Source organism: Mus musculus, chromosome 16 (assembly GCF_000001635.26).
Source record: "Mus musculus strain C57BL/6J chromosome 16, GRCm38.p6 C57BL/6J".
Lineage (NCBI taxonomy): Eukaryota > Metazoa > Chordata > Mammalia > Rodentia > Muridae > Mus > Mus musculus.
The window spans coordinates 81,417,369-81,434,638 of NC_000082.6; the positions used below are offsets into that span (position 1 = coordinate 81,417,369).

Below are 17,270 nucleotides of genomic sequence, written 5' to 3' on the forward strand. Positions count from 1 at the left end.
TTCTCAGGCTTTTCTGAGGACAGAGTGAGATAAGACATTAGAACAAGTATGATGTGTTTTTGTTTGTGTGTGTGTTTGTTTGTTTGTTTTTGGTTTGGTTTGGTCTTTTAATAGAACCCATCAAAGTTTTCTGTACTATTTAGCCACCTGTATTGATTGTCATCTTTACATTTTACTGGCATTTTACCTAAAATGCTTTCAAAATATTTAATAAATCTTTTGTAAGATACTTTACTTTCTTTTGCTAGTTCTTAATCTTGGGATTAAAACAAATGTATTTGACTGTATTATAGAGTGTTCCAGCCAATGAATTTGAGTGCTAGAAAATAGGACTGCTATTTACTTCATAAAACAGAAAAGTTGTTAAAATTAATGAAAATTGTAAAAAGTTCAGCCTGGTGGAATACCTTTTCTAGGAAGAACATAACAACAAAATTTAATAGAACTGAAATGTTCTATCCTTGGGGAACTCATGTGCAATTATTATCTGAGCTAATTAAGTCATGAGTAAGTAGTTGTATAGCTTTCGTTTGAAATATCAGCTCTACTCTTGTATGCACTGTCACCACGTGCTCATAAAAAGCTTCATAAGATTATTGCACACAGGTTGCAATATCTTCTCTCAGTTGTTCATCCTCAACTATCACATTCCTAGAGGAAGGTGATTGTACACTAGAGACTATGCCAGCTACAGAGATTTTACAACACACAGTGGGTAGAAGTCATTAGAATTCTCTTACAGGATGGTGGTATTTTTCATTGGTTACTTTATAATGCTTGTAGTTCAAAGTATATTTTGTTTCTGAAACAGGGCCAGATGAGTCCCACTTCCTTCTATCCTGCGTCCCAGTAGCTTTGACTCTGCTGTGACAGGTTTCCTCTATTATGACAGCATGCGTGAACAAGTGATGACAAAATAATTGTAGGGTAAAATTTCAGAACATCACTTGAAAGGAAGCAAAGTGAGAACTGTTCTATGACGATTTCAATTCTGATTGCTCAAATTGATCAATAAGGCTTCCATTGAACTTGTCCTGGTGAGAAATCTCACCTATGTGCTCTAGACAGAAAACTTCCTATTCACCAAGAGAATTGCCAAGCTGGCTAGTTCAAACAATCACTTAATTTAATTTATCACTGCATAGTAAGAGCACCGATAAAATTTTTACAAGATGTCTTATGCTGGCTTCATCAAGACAGTTAATAACTTACATGTCTAAGTGGTGTTGGTTGAAATAAATTTGGATTGATTGTGTGACTTAGGCTAGCTGCGTCTTCAAGATATTTTAGTTTTAATTAAATGTCACATTCAGAATAACTTATGAGTGACCTGTTTCTTGTCTCCTAAAGAATGTAGGACATAAAACTATTGAAGCCAGCATTGTTCCTAAGACATTCCACACACTAACTGTATTAATCCATAGCTTCTTTTTACTTTTATTTAAAATAATATTTTTTTGGAAATAAAATTTTGTAATGTAGATTGTGGCCAAAGTGTTAAGTATGTCATATATGAAGGGATTAGTGATTTATCAATACACATTGTGAAGTCTAACTGTAAATAGGATCCTATAAACATATTGAATTACCACAGTCTGACTCCCTGCAGATCACATTTAAATGTGCATATGGATGAATGGATTATCTTGTTAGTATGCAGATTATGATTCAGTTATTTTAAAAAGGAATATAAAAAGCTGCAAAACAGAGATGCCTCTGATTTTGGTCAGTGGATTAGTCTGGACACTACTTCTTGAGTAAAGATGGCTAAATTTTCTTGCTGCATATAAAGAGGCAATCCTAGTCGTTGAAGCAAATACATCAGATTTTCTCAAATGCAAATGAAATCAATCAATAAAATGTACACATAATATAATATAAATGAAAAAATAGAAATATGCTCACAAACAATATCACCCAAAAATATCTTGATCAAACGGTATGTAACTGTTATATTCTATACAGTGAAGAATTTTAGTAAGGGCTAGAGATATATAATAGAACTCCTTAGGAAGAAACAGTAAGTTTTATTTGATATATTTAGCAGAATCCTGGCAATTTGTCTCATTTGAAATGTTTCTCAGAGAATTTTTTTGAAGATATGAAGAATATCACTTACTTTAGATAACAGAACAAGACATTGATTAATGGACAACACACCTCAAATTTGACCATCTAGTTCCAAAAATTGGCAATTAAATGTAGCCTTTTCAAATGTATTTATTTTATGTATGTGAGAACACTGTCCCTGTCTTCAGACTCACCAGAAGAGAGCATCAGATCTCATTACAGATGTTTGTGAGCCACACTGTGGTTGCTAGGATTTGAACTCAGAACCTCTGGATGAGCAGTTAGTTCTCTTAAACATGGAACCCTCTTTAGCCCTCTAAATGTAGGCTTTTAAGAGTGCAGTAGTAGCATGTATGGCCTTGATAAGATTCTTTGGGCCAGTGAAGTCATGAATCCTGTAGGAGCTCTTATAAATCACTACCTTACTAAGCAAAAATAACCTTAACATCATTTGAAATATTTGCTTATATCCAGAGGGAAATGTAGTTCTCACTCCCTCATCAAGGAAACTTCTCTTGCAATAGGTAAAGACATAACTTAAATGCACAATTAATCAAATATCAGAGTTGTGGAGCCCAGTACCAATTGATACATATACAGAGAACTCCTGCTTCCAAGACTCAAGGAACGTTGGGGGCAGAAACAGTCTAAAAGTCATAAGATCAGGGAATTTTCAGTGAAACTGAGTTTTGGGGAATGGTAGAAGGTACACATATAATGTCTCACTGACATGTTTGCCTAACATGCGTACAGGTAATATTACATAGACTAAGCTGGTTGTACTTAATGTTATATATGCATATATATATATATATATATATATATATATATATATATATATATATATATATATATAAAATAGTCATTAATGAAAAGGGACAATGAGTTTGATAGAATACAAGGAGGCATATATGGGAGAGTCTGAAAGAAGGGAAAAGTGAAGTTATGTAATTATATTATAATCACAAAATAAAGAAATAATAAAAACGATCTTTTATACATGAACGTGAAGAAATATAATGTTTTCAAACTGCAGCATTGTAATCAGTTCCCTACTTCTCCTTCATTTTTCGTCTGTTTATGCTCCCTGCTTAGCACATAGGAGAAGAGAGAATAGATATATGAAAGCTAGGTTCGGTGTGCTTATCACATGCAAATGACAGTGATCTCAGCAGGAGAGAAGGAACTTTTCCTGAAGTAGTCACAAGCATGAATCCTAGGCACAGGTGGCCAGATCAGTTGTGATTTCTCCATGTCTTACTCGAGTGCTGAGTAATGCCATTCTTTGATTTTATTCAGCCTTTATAAAGAGGACAAGACCTTTTCTTCTACATAATAGGGTTACTTGACTGTATGAGAAGGACCATGTATTTGACTATATAATTCCCAGTTAATGACATTATTTCAGAAGATTTTGGAAAATACTAGCTTTTGAAACTCCTAGGTGGAAGTGGATCTTTAGAGTTGAGAGTTGTTTTTATAAGACTGACCCAACTTCCTGCCTTGTACCTTACTATTGTAATCTGTTTTCGTGTTCAAAAGTAATTACTTGCTGATATTATTCAGTTACCAGAATATTTCCTAAATTGCTGAATTTTAGACATGTTTTCAAGATAGGATATGGATGGTTAATTGGAGTTTAAAAAATAACTTAAGGAAGGAACAATGCCATGAGCTGGAGCACAACAGTAGGAGACTATGCCTCATGAATAGATGGGGAAAATCCATCCACAGTGCTGATAGCTACAGGTAAAATGAAGAGGGATAATTAATAAACTTTAAAGGACAAGTTTGGGAAATAACTGTACTGTTAGACAACATAAATCTACTTTCATGACGTCAGCGTAGAAGAGTAAATACAATTTTAAAAATGTCTCACATAATAGCCAGAGAGCTATTAATGAAAGCAATAAAAATTAAAAAAAATAAATAAAAAGCAAACAGCCTGATGGCACACAAGTTATAAGACATATTTAGTGTTACTAATACCTTGAGCTAACATCATTGAGCTTGCTTGCTTTGGAATTAAAAAAAAAAAGAGTTATTAAGTAGTGTTCATTCTGACTGAAAATTGAGAGATCTAGAAAACTAAACAGTGACCAAATTTTGGTGTAATGGGGACTGTGCTCAATTTATGTATAGAAAGGTTGAAATAAAAGTTTTGATTCGATGCCAATTTAAAAAGTAACCACCATATAAAAGATAAAACAAAATAATGGAAATGGAGTAAAATTAGATCTTAAAGGATCTTAAAGCAAAAAGAAAAGTAGAAAAGAAAGAGAATGATGAACAGCCTAAAATTTTAGTTTCAACTGCCTGATTATTTCTTCTTCTTCTTCTTCTTCTTCTTCTTCTTCTTCTTCTTCTTCTTCTTCTTCTTCTTCTTCTTCTTCTTCTTCTTCTTCTTCTTCTTCTTCTTCTTCTTCTTCTTCTTCTTCTTCTTCTTTGCCTTCGCCTTCGCCTCCGCCTCCTCCTCCTCCTCCTCCTCCTCCCCCCTCCCCCTCCCCCTCCCTCCCTCCTTCCCTCCCTCCCTCTCTCTCTCCCTCTCCCCCCCTGTCCCCCCTCTCCCTCTCCTCTCTCTCTCTCTCTCTCTCTCTTTCTCTCTCTCCCTCATCCTTTATCCATACCTATGTCTTCCTAAGCTCATTACATTTCCTCTCCCATGCTCAGCTTTGTGAATCTCAACAACCTACTCTACCCTCTTCCATTCAAGCTTTTTATAAAGGGTAGTTCAAAGGAAACCCTTATCATTTGAAGAAGTGGAGCCAAGAAAATGGGTTTTAAAATATAAACAATGAAGTGTTTATTATAAATTTATATAATAGTGTTCTTTCTTTATAGTTTCAATTACTTTTATTTCAGATGAAATATGACAATTGCCATATATATTTCTGTCTTGCTATGAAAAAATACTTGTCTGATGGTATTTAAGGAAAGAAAAATAGAGTTGCATGTGAGATTTTTAGGAGCTATATAGGGCAAGGAGAGATCTGCATCGAGAATATGATGTAGCTGGTCACTGTGCCTCCTCAGCAACAGAAAACGGACAAAAGCTAGGGCCAGGCTACAAGAATTTATATCTGTACTAAGTGACTTGCTCTTTTCTTAATAAGTCTCTACTTTCTAGATCCACATTCTTCCACATTAGTCTTTCATGCTGGCGACTCTATTATTCAAACATTATGGCATAGGTGGTCATTTCACATTTAAGCCATAACCGTCCACCTCTGGCCTATATAGAATACATCGAATCATGGCTGCTCTCTCATAATGCAATGTTGCTCATCAATAATATAACCAGTTCTTAACAGCCTCAATCCTGTTTAAAACCCCAAAGTCTCATATGAGCCACTGGAGAATCTTTTAACTCTAAACATGTAAACACCACTAGGATGCTACTTTAATTTGCTTCTGTGTGTCTTTAAACCTCTATCATTTTTTATTGGATATTTTCTTTATTTATGTTTCAAATGTTATCCCTTTTTCCTGGTCACTCCCAATCCTGGAAACCCCCTATCCCATCCTCTCTGCCCCTGCTTCTTTGAGGGTGTTCCTTTACTCATCCACCCATACACACCTCCCAACCCTTGATTCCCCTACACTGAGTCTATAGAGCCTTCATAGGACCACGAACCTCTTCTCCCATTGATGCCTGACAAGGCCATCCTCTGCTACATATGCAGTTACAGCCATGTGTACTCCTTAGTTGATGGCTTAGTCCCTGGGAACTCTGGGAGGTCTGGTTGGTTGATATTGTGGTTCTTCCTATGGTATTACAAAACCCTTCAGTTCCTGCAGTCTTTTCTCTAACTCTTCTATTGGAAACCCCACGCTCAGTTCAACAGTTGGCCAAGAGCATCTGCCTCAGGATTGTAAGGCTCTGGCAGAGCCTCTCAGGAGACAGCCATTTCAAGCTCCTTTCAGAATGCACTTCTTGGCATCCACACTAGTGTCTGCATTTGGTGACTGTATATGGAATGGATCCCCAGATGGGACAGTCTCTGGAAGGCCTTTCCTTCAGTCTCTGTTCTCCATATTTGGTCCTGTGAGTATTTTATTCTTCTTCTAAGAAGGTTCGAAGCACCCACACTTTGGTCTTCCTTAATCTTGAACTTCATGTGGTCTGTGAATTGTATCTTGGGTATTTGGAGCTTTCTGTTGTTGACTCGAGAGCACCTGTTATGACATTCTCCATTTCACTGAGATTCACTCTTTCCTTTCAAATGAATTTTCATTTTCATTTTCATTTTCATTTTCATTTTCATTTTCATTTTCATTTTCATTTTCATTTTCATTTTGGAAGCCTCCAATCCATTTGGTCATCCCTTTAGAATGCCTTTACAACTTTTTCAGTTTAGAGCTAATCTGGACATAAATTGTCTAAGACTATATGAAAGTAGTTCATGCTTACTACACCAATCTATGTTTGCCATCTTTCTATTCTCCTGATTTCTCTTTATATCCTTATTAAAGGATCATATCAGAAGGAGTAACCATGCCATAGACTGAATAGTACGCTATCTTTAAATTTATTTGCATTTGCCTTGTGAATTTATCCATCGAGTTTCTTATAACTTTCTCAGCATAGGCATAATGTTAGGTTCTTTGTATGAGTATCATACAAGTTGTCTTTAATTCTAAATATAAAATTTGTTCCTCTTCCTAAGCCTGTTTACTTCGTTTAGCCCTCTACTCTCTTAACTCACATCAGAATGTGTCGTATATCTTTAGTTACAATGTCCTAGGACTTCTTCAGGGTAAAGCACCAAGGTGAAGCCATGATAAGGGTAGAATCGCGACTTTTTAACAAATGGCTTCTTTTATAAGTCTTCTAAAAATTTTCCTCTTAAAAACTGTTGAGATTATGATGTAATTACATCATTTCCCTTTTTCTTTTCCTCCTTCCAACCTTCCCAAAGACCACACCTTGCTCTCTTGCAAATTCATTACCTCTTTTACTATAGTATTTATTATAAATTCCTGGATATATAAAAATCAACCTGTTCATTCCATATATTGTTATTTTAATGCATATGTATTTAGTTCTGACCCTTTGATACCAGATAACTAATTGTTTTATATTTCCTGAGAAAGATTTTCTGCTCTCAGCATTCTATAGTTTTCTGTAGTTCTCCATCTAAGATTAAGGCTGATTCTATATTAACATGTCTACTTATACTGATGTTGTTCATTTGATGTATAGGTAGCCTTGTTCGTGAGACTTCATAGCTATAGCTTCTTGTATTTCTTGGAGGCACAAACACATAGAAAACATCCTGTTCTTCTGACTCTAATAAAGTTTCTCCCCCTTCTCACACAACTATTGCTGAATATTAGGTTCAGGAAGTGTATTGTAAATTCACATGTTGGGACTGGGTTCCACAACTGTACATTTTGATTCATTGCACTTTTCTATAATGATTGGTGTTGTTGCAAAGATCATGTTCTTCGATGAGGCATGGAAATGACACTTATCTTTGGGTATAAGGATAAGTGAACAATGCATAAAGACCAGGAGCCCTTGAGCCTGGATAGAATTGAAAACTTCCTCCCTGAGGATTAGCATTCAGGGTACTAGAATGGTCAATACAAGATTGCAAAAGATCCAATCAATAACCTCCACTAGCTATGATGCCTGTGAACAACCATCATGACACTATCTGAAAGGATGCAGTAGTGACACACAAACCCTATTCTACCAACCTTCTCTGTAATTAAACTTAAGGACAACCCAAAAGAGATAAATCATACCTGTAACTGGAAACCTAGTGAGCTACTTAGGACTAGTGAAGATACAGATTTTGGAGGAGAACCTATAGCCACTATTTTGCTAACCTAAGATGAGACCTAAATACATTTGTATGCCGTTCTGATGTCTTCCTCTCCCTGCCCTACTCTCCTGTCACAGCTTCCATTGAATGCTATGCTCCTATAATTATTGACAGTGGTGATGATCTTTTCTTCTGGAATCTCTTTTATGGTGATGAAGGGGATAGCTCCTGTCTAAGATGACACACAGAGTCGTTTCCTTACTTTCCTATTTGTTCAAGAGGAGGCTTTGTTTTTACATAGCAGAAAAAAAAAGTTCTGCCTAAACCCTTTTGTATCTTGAAAGAGAGCAATTACACAATACTAATATAAAAGATGTAGTCAAAATTAAATTAATTATAAACTCTAGAAAGTATTGTCATCCTTATCCAGAAGAAACCTACTTGTAGAGTTTCAACCTCTGCATCTCTAGCTCAGGCAAACAACAGAAGAGGAGACAGAAACATGGCAAGAGCACTGTGAAACCGTCTCTCTGAGAAATGACTTTGTCTTTCTCAAGACAAGAAGACTAGAAATGTCTGTGGACATGTTAATGTGGAGGGGAGTATATTTCTAGACAAAGAATTGCAGACACATAACAACTTCTAGGAGGAGAATTATGCTTCACATGAACCTCCCCAAGCCCAGAATGGAGAATAGGTTATATATAATTGGCTTCTTCACCAAGGCCTTCTTGTGGTGATTGGTTGCTCTCTATAAACTGATGATAAGATATTATTGCTGAACAAAGCATTTATCAATACCATTATATCAGAGAAAGGTTGAGCTGGTACTTAATGAGAGCTTCACCTCTACTGACTACTAAGTACTGACTACTGATTACAAACTATAGACTAGTGACTTATGTTTATAGTAATGGAAGATATAGTTCATGATAAATAAAATGGGAAAGGGAACCACCAACCCAGCTACAAAACCTGTGATCTACAAAGGTGATCTTCCTGTCTAATACTTGGTACAATTGTGGCACATAGGTTGTGGTAATATCCAATCACTTATTGGAATTAATACACACTCCATGAGAGGAAATGCATGACTTATACTTCTCAGGTGGCCAAGAACCTGAGTCTAGATAGGCCATGAGCCTATGGAAAAAAATATATCGTTCTGCTAAAGAAACATAGCAATAAAATGACTATTTATGACATTCTGCTATATTCGTGTGTGTGTGTGTCATGTGTGTTAATTCAGCAATAATCCGAGAAGATTCCTTTTTCAGTAGTTGGTAATTATTACAGAAACCTTCAACTGAACAGTCTGTAGAGAGTGATTTTGGAACACTTGGTCCTAAACAGAATGTTGTCTTCATGTCCTGGACACTCAGGGAATTTTGCAGTAGAGGAGGAAGATTGTCAGCCCCAAGGGGAGTAGATGACACTAAGGAAACTCTTCAACACACAAGAGATGCACAGATGAACACACAGAGTATGTGGCATAATGCACATGCCTACACAGAGTCAAACCAGAAAGGGCAGGCCCTACACATAGAAACAGAGATGGACAAGATACCCCATCTCTAAGCAAGGAGTTATCTCCAATTCTCAAAAACGAAAACTTAGTTTTCTCAACTGGAATCCTGCTGGCTATGAAAAGCTCACTTAAGTATAGATCCTATATCAGCAGTTGATGGTCAACAAAAAATGCATTTCATGGTAGTTTTAGATATTTTTTTATCATATTGCTATGTTTTGACATTTTAAATCTATTCTTTCATTTGATTTTATGTTTTGTGATTTTGTATTTTTATGAATGCATATATGTTTCCTTTGTTTTTTATTTTATTTTTATTTGATCTTTCTCTCCTTGTTTCCCAACCCCCCTCAGGAGAGAACAACGGCCTTAGATGGTGAGGAGGTGGGGGAATAAAGGGAGATGGAGAGGAGGATTAGAACATATTATATGAGTTTTCAATAAGCATATATAAAATGACTTTCTTCTTTCATTTTTAGTTTGGATAGAGTTTAAACCTTGAAAACCCAGTTTTTTTAAAAGAACACAGATACAGATGGCATTCTGTCGATTCGTATATATTTGGTGGTCCAGGAACTTCACATTTGAATCAAATCTGGGATTTCATTTTGGTCTCTGAGAATCAGTGGGGTTGCATGGCAGCAAGGCCTTTCCTTTTGGTGTGTTTCTAAAGCTGTAGCCACAACTTTTGTTTCCCTGTCTAATACTTTTTCTGTTTGTAATTTTCTTTTCTTTCCATTTTTATTTTTTAAAGCATTTCTGTCCTTTGTATCTCAAATGATATCTCCCTTCCCACAACCCCCAAACCCTACCCACCCTCTTATATATGGAGTCCTGGATCCCTTCCTGTATACTCCTTGGTTGGTGGTCTAGCCCCTGGGAGCACTTGGTGCTCCCACCAGCCAACATTGCTCCTCCTATGGGGTAGCAATACTCCTCTGCTTCTCCAGTCCTTCTACCAGCTCCCTCACTGAGGTCCCCGAACTCAGTCTAATGGTTGGATCCAAGCATTCACACCTGCATAGGTCAATTGCTGCAGAACCTTCCAAAGAACAGCCACACCAGGTTCCTGTCTGTAAGCACCTGTTGAAAACAGCAATAGAGTCTGGGTTTGGTATCTGCAGACAGGATGGATCCCCATACAGGGAAGTCCCAGGATGGCCCTCCCTTCAGTCTCTGCTCCAATTTTGTCCCTGTCATTTCTGGGTTAAAAACTTTGAAATGGATGGATAACCCCATCCTTCAACTGGGAGCCTTGCCTATCTACCGGAGGTGGTAATTTTCTTACCTCAGATCTTAGTTGTTGATAACCAAGTTGACAATGTTAAACAGCTGGGTCATTGAGTTCCTCTGGCTCTTCTGCCACTTTTATATCTCTCACAGAATAAAACTTTGACTCAGAAAACTTTTTGGGGGGAAAGAGAGGTTGAAGAATGTAAGTTGCTGAATTTCCTCCAAGTCCCAGTTAGCCTGTTGTGAATGAGGAAAGATTTTCCCTCTTTTCTTTGTTACCCCTTTAAACTTGAAAGAATAAGAGGTTCCTTCACATAAATTTGTTTTATTGTAATGACACTTCTATCCTCATCCCACATTACTGGGTTCCTGTAGGAGTTGTATAATAGCAAAGAGGGCTGTTGACAGAGGAGGACCTGGATATTGGGCAAATGGTCATCACTCTAAGCCAATGGTTTGTCAGCATGCTTTTAAACTTTGCCCTCCTCTTTCTCTTTCTCTTTCTTTTTCTTTCTTTCTTTCTTTCTTTCTTTCTTTCTTTCTTTCTTTCTTTCTTTCTTTCTTTCTTTCTTTCTTTCTGTCTCTCACTTTCTTTTCTTTTCTTGTCTCTTTCCTTCCCTTCCCTTCCCTTCCCTTCCCTTCCCTTCCCTTCCCTTCCCTTCCCTTCCCTCACCCTCACCCTCACCCTTTCCTTCCCTTCCCTCCCCTTCCCTTCCCTTCCCTTCCCTCACCCTCACCCTCACCCTCACCCTCCCCCTCCCCCTTCCCTTCCCTTCCCTTCCCTTCCCTTCCCTTCCCTTCCCTTCCCTTTCTTTTCATTTTTCTTCTTTTGTACAGAGCATTGCACATGGTTAGGAGTTAATATAGACCTTTCTTTTAATACCATAAACCAACGTTATAAAATTATTAGTAATCTAGGATGGTTAATCAAAGAAGCTTTCTGATTCTCCATACATTGCTGTGATCCAAAGGGAGACGTGGTATCTAATGATTTCGTGTGCTTTCACATACCTTAGCCATAGTGCTGTTAGAACAGTCACGGATGGCTGTCATGAAGCTCTATTCCTCTTATGACCCCTAGGTCTGTGATTTCTTATTTCTGATAACCTGGGTGGATGTGAGAACATGGAGAGTGGCAGGGCTTTGTTGCAAAAGAAGAAATATTTTAGCGAAGTTCCATTTCCTAGTGTTTGTTCAAAGGTGTCCTTCTATGTGTTTTTATATCTACTGTAGCTGCATATCTTTGTGGACAGACTTGAAGACCTGATATAGAAGGCATTTCAAATTATTTTTCTTGATCTTTTATGAGATAATCTGAATGCAGTGTCACATATTTTAACCAAATCATCCCATCCATCCTACAGAGCTTGTTTGAAGGATATATAGCCTCAGGATAAAACTAATTGCACATTTGACCATGCATCATAGTTGGAAGCCCCAAAACAATAAAAACGTGTGGTTTTTATGTTAATTCTAAGGGAAGGGGAGTACAAATTCTACTCTAATGAACATTATCTGCCAATCTGGTTCCACAAGATCTGACTAATTGCAGATCTCTTTCTTACCAAAGTCACCCTTAGGAATCCTTAGACTAAGCTGAGTGTAGCTTCAGCAAAGAAGCATACAATTTAGGGCTTGTGTTTCACTGACTTAGTTTCTTTCAGGAGGTCTATAGCTGTGTTACCATCATGCTATCCCAAAGCCTTCCACAAGAGTGTGGCCACCATTTCAGAGTGTTTTGTGGCCTGTGAAAAGGAGACGGAAAGGCAATAAGAATACTGCAGTGCTCTCAGGTTGTTTGCTCCTTTTGTGGGACAGAGAGAAGTCTACAAGCACTTCATCTTCCATTGTGTTAAAGTTCAGAGATGATAGACACCAACCAATTGTACCTTCTGACTGGCAGATCACCAGTTATTCCCAGCATGAATCACAGAGCACCTGCTGATAGCTCTGGGCTCTTGTCTTTTGGAACAAGAAATTAGGACAGTAACTCATTGATACTGATAGAAATAGAGATAGTTTATTAAGAGGAAGATAGTTACTCCTAAGAATGAAAGTGAGCTAGAGGGCAGGGAAATGTCTGAACTCAAAAGGGCAGAGTCCTAGGGGTATAGGATTTTTATAAGCCACTTGTGTAGTACGACTTTCTCCCAAATTTACATATCATACATCTTTCTTACTTATGTGTCACAACCATAAAATCTGTAGATATTACAGGGACCTGATAAGCTGGGTAGCAGTAGACAGAAATGCAAGATTCCAATTTTACTTCAAGATTGAATGTTTTTTTTTTTATTTTCATTTTTCCCGTTGCTGTTCATTCAATGGTTAGAAACAGAAGGCAGAGAGTGATTTACAGTATATGTGACCCCTTATCTGAGGTTCTCTTTGGCTCTCTCTCACCTTTGTGGCCTTGTTTTGCCTTGAAAAGCATTCTTCCTAGACTTTACTTCCTGTCTGCAGTTTTCCACACTTAAGCAGCAATATCTGGTACAATTATTGCACCCCAGAGAGACCTGTAGACCATCTGGACTCCAATGCATGTGTATTGTCACATGCAGGCAGCTCTAGAGAGGAGAGATTTCCTATTTGTCTACTGCCTGCCTTTTCATGTTAGTCCTAACTCATGCCCTGACCTTCTGCCCCTCTTCCTTGAATCAGGATAAACAAAACAAGACTTCAAGGTCATCATCTAGTGACCATCTTATTCCACATAAGATACAGTTTCAAAAGGAACTCATCTAGTGACCAGTCAAGTCACTAGCCTCAAGAGGGATTGAATGTTAACATATATGTGTTATGTTAACACATAAGGCTATGTAGATTATTGTTCATATTATCCAAAGTATATTTGGATCTCATGTGATTATTAAATATATGTGAAACTTATATTTAATGCATATATTAAGCAAGTCTATTTTATCAACATTTATTTATTCATGACACAAAAAATATTGAAGTCCTCTCTTCTAGATTGTTGAAATGTTTTGAGTATACATTTCATTTCTTTAAGTATTTCAGAACAGTTATGTTTGCAACCCAGTCTAAAATATATATTATTTCTTGTTTCAGCTATTATTCATTATTTCTTTTTTTTTTTTGAATGTTTTTATTACGTATTTTCCTCAATTACATTTCCAATGATATCCCAAAAGTCCCCCACACCCCCCCCACTCCCCTACCCACCCATTCCCATTTTTTGGCCCTGGCATTCCCCTGTACTGGGGCATATAAAGTTTGCAAGTCCAATGGGCCTCTCTTTCCAGTGATGGCCGACTAGGCCATCTTTTCATACATATGCAGCTAGAGTCAAGAGCTCCGGGGAGTACTGGTTAGTTCATAATGTTGCACCTACAGGGTTGCAGATCTCTTTAGCTCCTTGGATACTTTCTCTAGCTCCTCCATTGGGGGCCCTGTGATCCATCCAATAGTTGACTGTGAGCATCTACTTATGTGTTTGCTAGGCCCCGGCCTAGTCTCACAAGAGACAGCTATATCATTATTTCTTACACCATTATTGACATTATCTTTTAATGTAAGCCCATGATGATACTGAATAGAACCTCATTTATAAAACAAATATCAGAAGTCTAGGCTGTACTATGGGCCATACAAGGGCATTTGTGCTTACCACAACTGACGTTAGCCATTCTTGCCATTCTAGTTTAGCTACTGTCTTCTTTGTTTTTTTTTTTTTTCTGAGAATGCAGATCATAATTAAAATCATGAGCCTCAATATGAAGAATTATTATAGACATAAGTACCATGCTCAGAAGAGGAAAGTCTACTTGTCACCTCTGTTTATTGGAGTATAGATGTTCCTATCTTCTTCACTCATGTAGAGTGGAAGTTACTCGGTTTTCCTGTCATGTGTTTTCTGGACCACCAATGTACACAATACTAACATGGGCCTTAACTTACTGCAGGTTATGTGCAGGAGAAAGAAGCTTTTGGAAAGTCTAATCTACTAAGTCCCCACAGACTTCAATCTTTCTCTACTTATTCTTTGCACTCATGTTACCTTATTAAATACTTTCCTATCAAATTCGGAGAAAATGAGATTATAGATTTTGTAGAATGATTTTACTACGTAGTCTTTCCCATCATTAGCTATAGATCTGACAATTTTTATGAGAGTAACATTTTGGTGGTCTTCTAAATTTCTAGAATTTCCACTATTTTAATTTCGAACTTGCAAACACATATTTAAGATTGTAAACACTTGATCAGTGTCTCTAATAATATTAGAGGTACTTATGAATATTTCTGTTCATACACTTATCCTGAGTAAGGTGCATTTTCCTGCATTTTCCTCCCTTTGTAAGGATTTAATAAGTCAAAACAGCTTACTTACATATTTTGTTATAATGATCTAAGATACAATTTCATGAAAAGTCTGACTTGTGGGTGGAACTTTCCTTTACATAATGTACTATATTGCTATAAACGTAAGATCTATGAGATTGTTAGGGGATAGCTAAGTATGAATTTGATTCATTATATGCCTAACCAAAATTTAATGAATAAATATAATAAATGCTATGTATAGGCTGGTAGTAAATGCACACAACTCTAGTGTATAACATTGTTAAAATGAATTTACAAAATTTACATTTTTCCAGAGTGAATAAGGAAAATTTGAGGATAGTGATTATGTTTGCATTCGTCATTTATACAATAGTTATTAAAATTCACATCTAAACCCCCAATTAACTGTTACTCAAATATTGTTTTTCAGCTCTTCTTCAAGTGACAATTTCACTTAGCAAAGTAGAGCTTAGTGTGGGTGAGTCTAAATTCTTCACATGTACAGGTATGTACTCAGATAATACAACTTGTGCTTGTAAACTTTATAAAGAATATTGGATAAATTTATGTAGTTAAAACTAAATTTATGTTATTAAAAATAAATCTTATCATTTGTTATATGACTGGAAAATGTTGATGATGGTTAAATATTAGCATTATGTAACATATTATTTACTTATTTGATATCAAAGTAGCTAATTTTTATAAAATTACATTATAAAATGCAATCTGTACCTAAGAATTTTCTATTAATTTAAATATTGTTTCCATTTAAATAGCCATACTAGGATTAATTTGAACCCTAAAACTGAATGTTCTTGGCTATAAGTAATGAATAAATTAGATATGACACTGCATAATTCTAATGCCTGAAGGAGGAGTACATGACAAAATAAGATACATGTGTTTGATATATATATATATATATATATATATATATATATATATTATTTAAAAATAAATTTTATTCCAGAAACATTTTTTAAATGTGATATTTAAACAGTATATTACATTATATGTAGAAGATTATTTGATTCCCTTTCCATTTCATTAGAATGCAAAATTTTTCAGATAGCCCTGATGTACTTGATAGGAAATCTTTATTTTACTTTATTATAGAAATCTCAAATGAGCATGCTGTTTCTCTACTCATGTTAACCATAATCACACTTATGAACATAGGCATTAAAAATAACTTTTATTTACCCACACATGATTGCTCTGTCTGCATGAATGTCTACATGACAGAAGAAGGCATCTCTCTTTACAGATAGTTCTGAATCATCCTGTGATTACTGAGAATTGAACTCAGGGACTTCTGGAAAAGCCGTCAGTGCTTCTAACCACTGAGCCATATCTTTAACCCAATCATAAGCTTTTATATATGAATATTCAAAATATTCATTCAGTTATGAAGTAACTTAGGAGGCTATTTTTTGTTTGTATCTCTTTCTGATTATAGTAAAATAATGTAAATATAGATTGTCATAAGTATCCATGACATATATAAGACAGTTAATTTATTCCTTGGATCCATCTACATTATTTTTTAGAGAAAGATATTTATGAACACTTTCATATTAATATGATGAGAACGAATAACTCTCTTCAGAGATCCGTTGCTGTTGTCGTTATATATGTGTCCGCTCCTTTTGAGAGAATGCATGTTACGATCTTAGTCTCTTTAGGAATTAGATGAAGTCCTTGCTTTTAAATGAAAGAAGATGCAGGAAGCGTTAGTTTTATAAAGCGGTTACTGACCTACATTCGGGAACATTAATGTTTATGCTGTAATCATTTGGTTGGAATTGCTAAGCAGCATTAGTGCTACTTGTATGTATTCTAATTGTTATATGATTAAATAGTTAATAATTTTAGGTTAATAAGACAGAATAACTCATTTCAGTTGGGAAAACACATTAGGATTCTTTTTAAGGCAATTAGCCTTTTCTGTACAACTTGAACAATTTGGAAAACTAGCACAAAATTTAGAAATATCAATGGCCAAAGACTATTTTACAAGATCCTAACATGTTTGTAAGCAGTTCCTTATTTCTGCTAATACTGTTGGTACTTCTTGGCCTTAGCAATGAGAGCTGAGCTTATGAAACCATCTTAGCATTTTTTTTTCTCTTTAGAAATATCTATCAATTGGGTTGTGTCAGCCTAAGGCACTTTTAGTATTTTGTGCAATAATAACACATGTATTATGACTGTTATATTTCAATTCTCGCAGCTTAATTTCTAGTCATATATTCAGATGAAATGTTTGAAGCATGCTTACATGGACCAGACGGAGTCTTTAATGTTGCTTAAACAAAGATGAACATTTGTCTTAACATTTGTGTTTACTTTCAGTT

General features: G+C 36.0%; 1 protein-coding gene across 2 annotated transcripts in view; it reads left to right on the forward strand.

The window, feature by feature from the left end:
* Ncam2 (neural cell adhesion molecule 2) overlaps positions 1-17,270 on the forward strand; it is a 423,594-nt gene that overhangs the window by 216,672 nt on the left and 189,652 nt on the right. For both annotated transcript variants that reach the window (NM_001113208.1, NM_010954.4), the window contains exon 2: positions 15,341-15,415. In NM_001113208.1, coding sequence (NP_001106679.1) covers positions 15,341-15,415 — 75 coding nt within the window. The remainder of the gene's footprint in view (positions 1-15,340; positions 15,416-17,270) is intronic.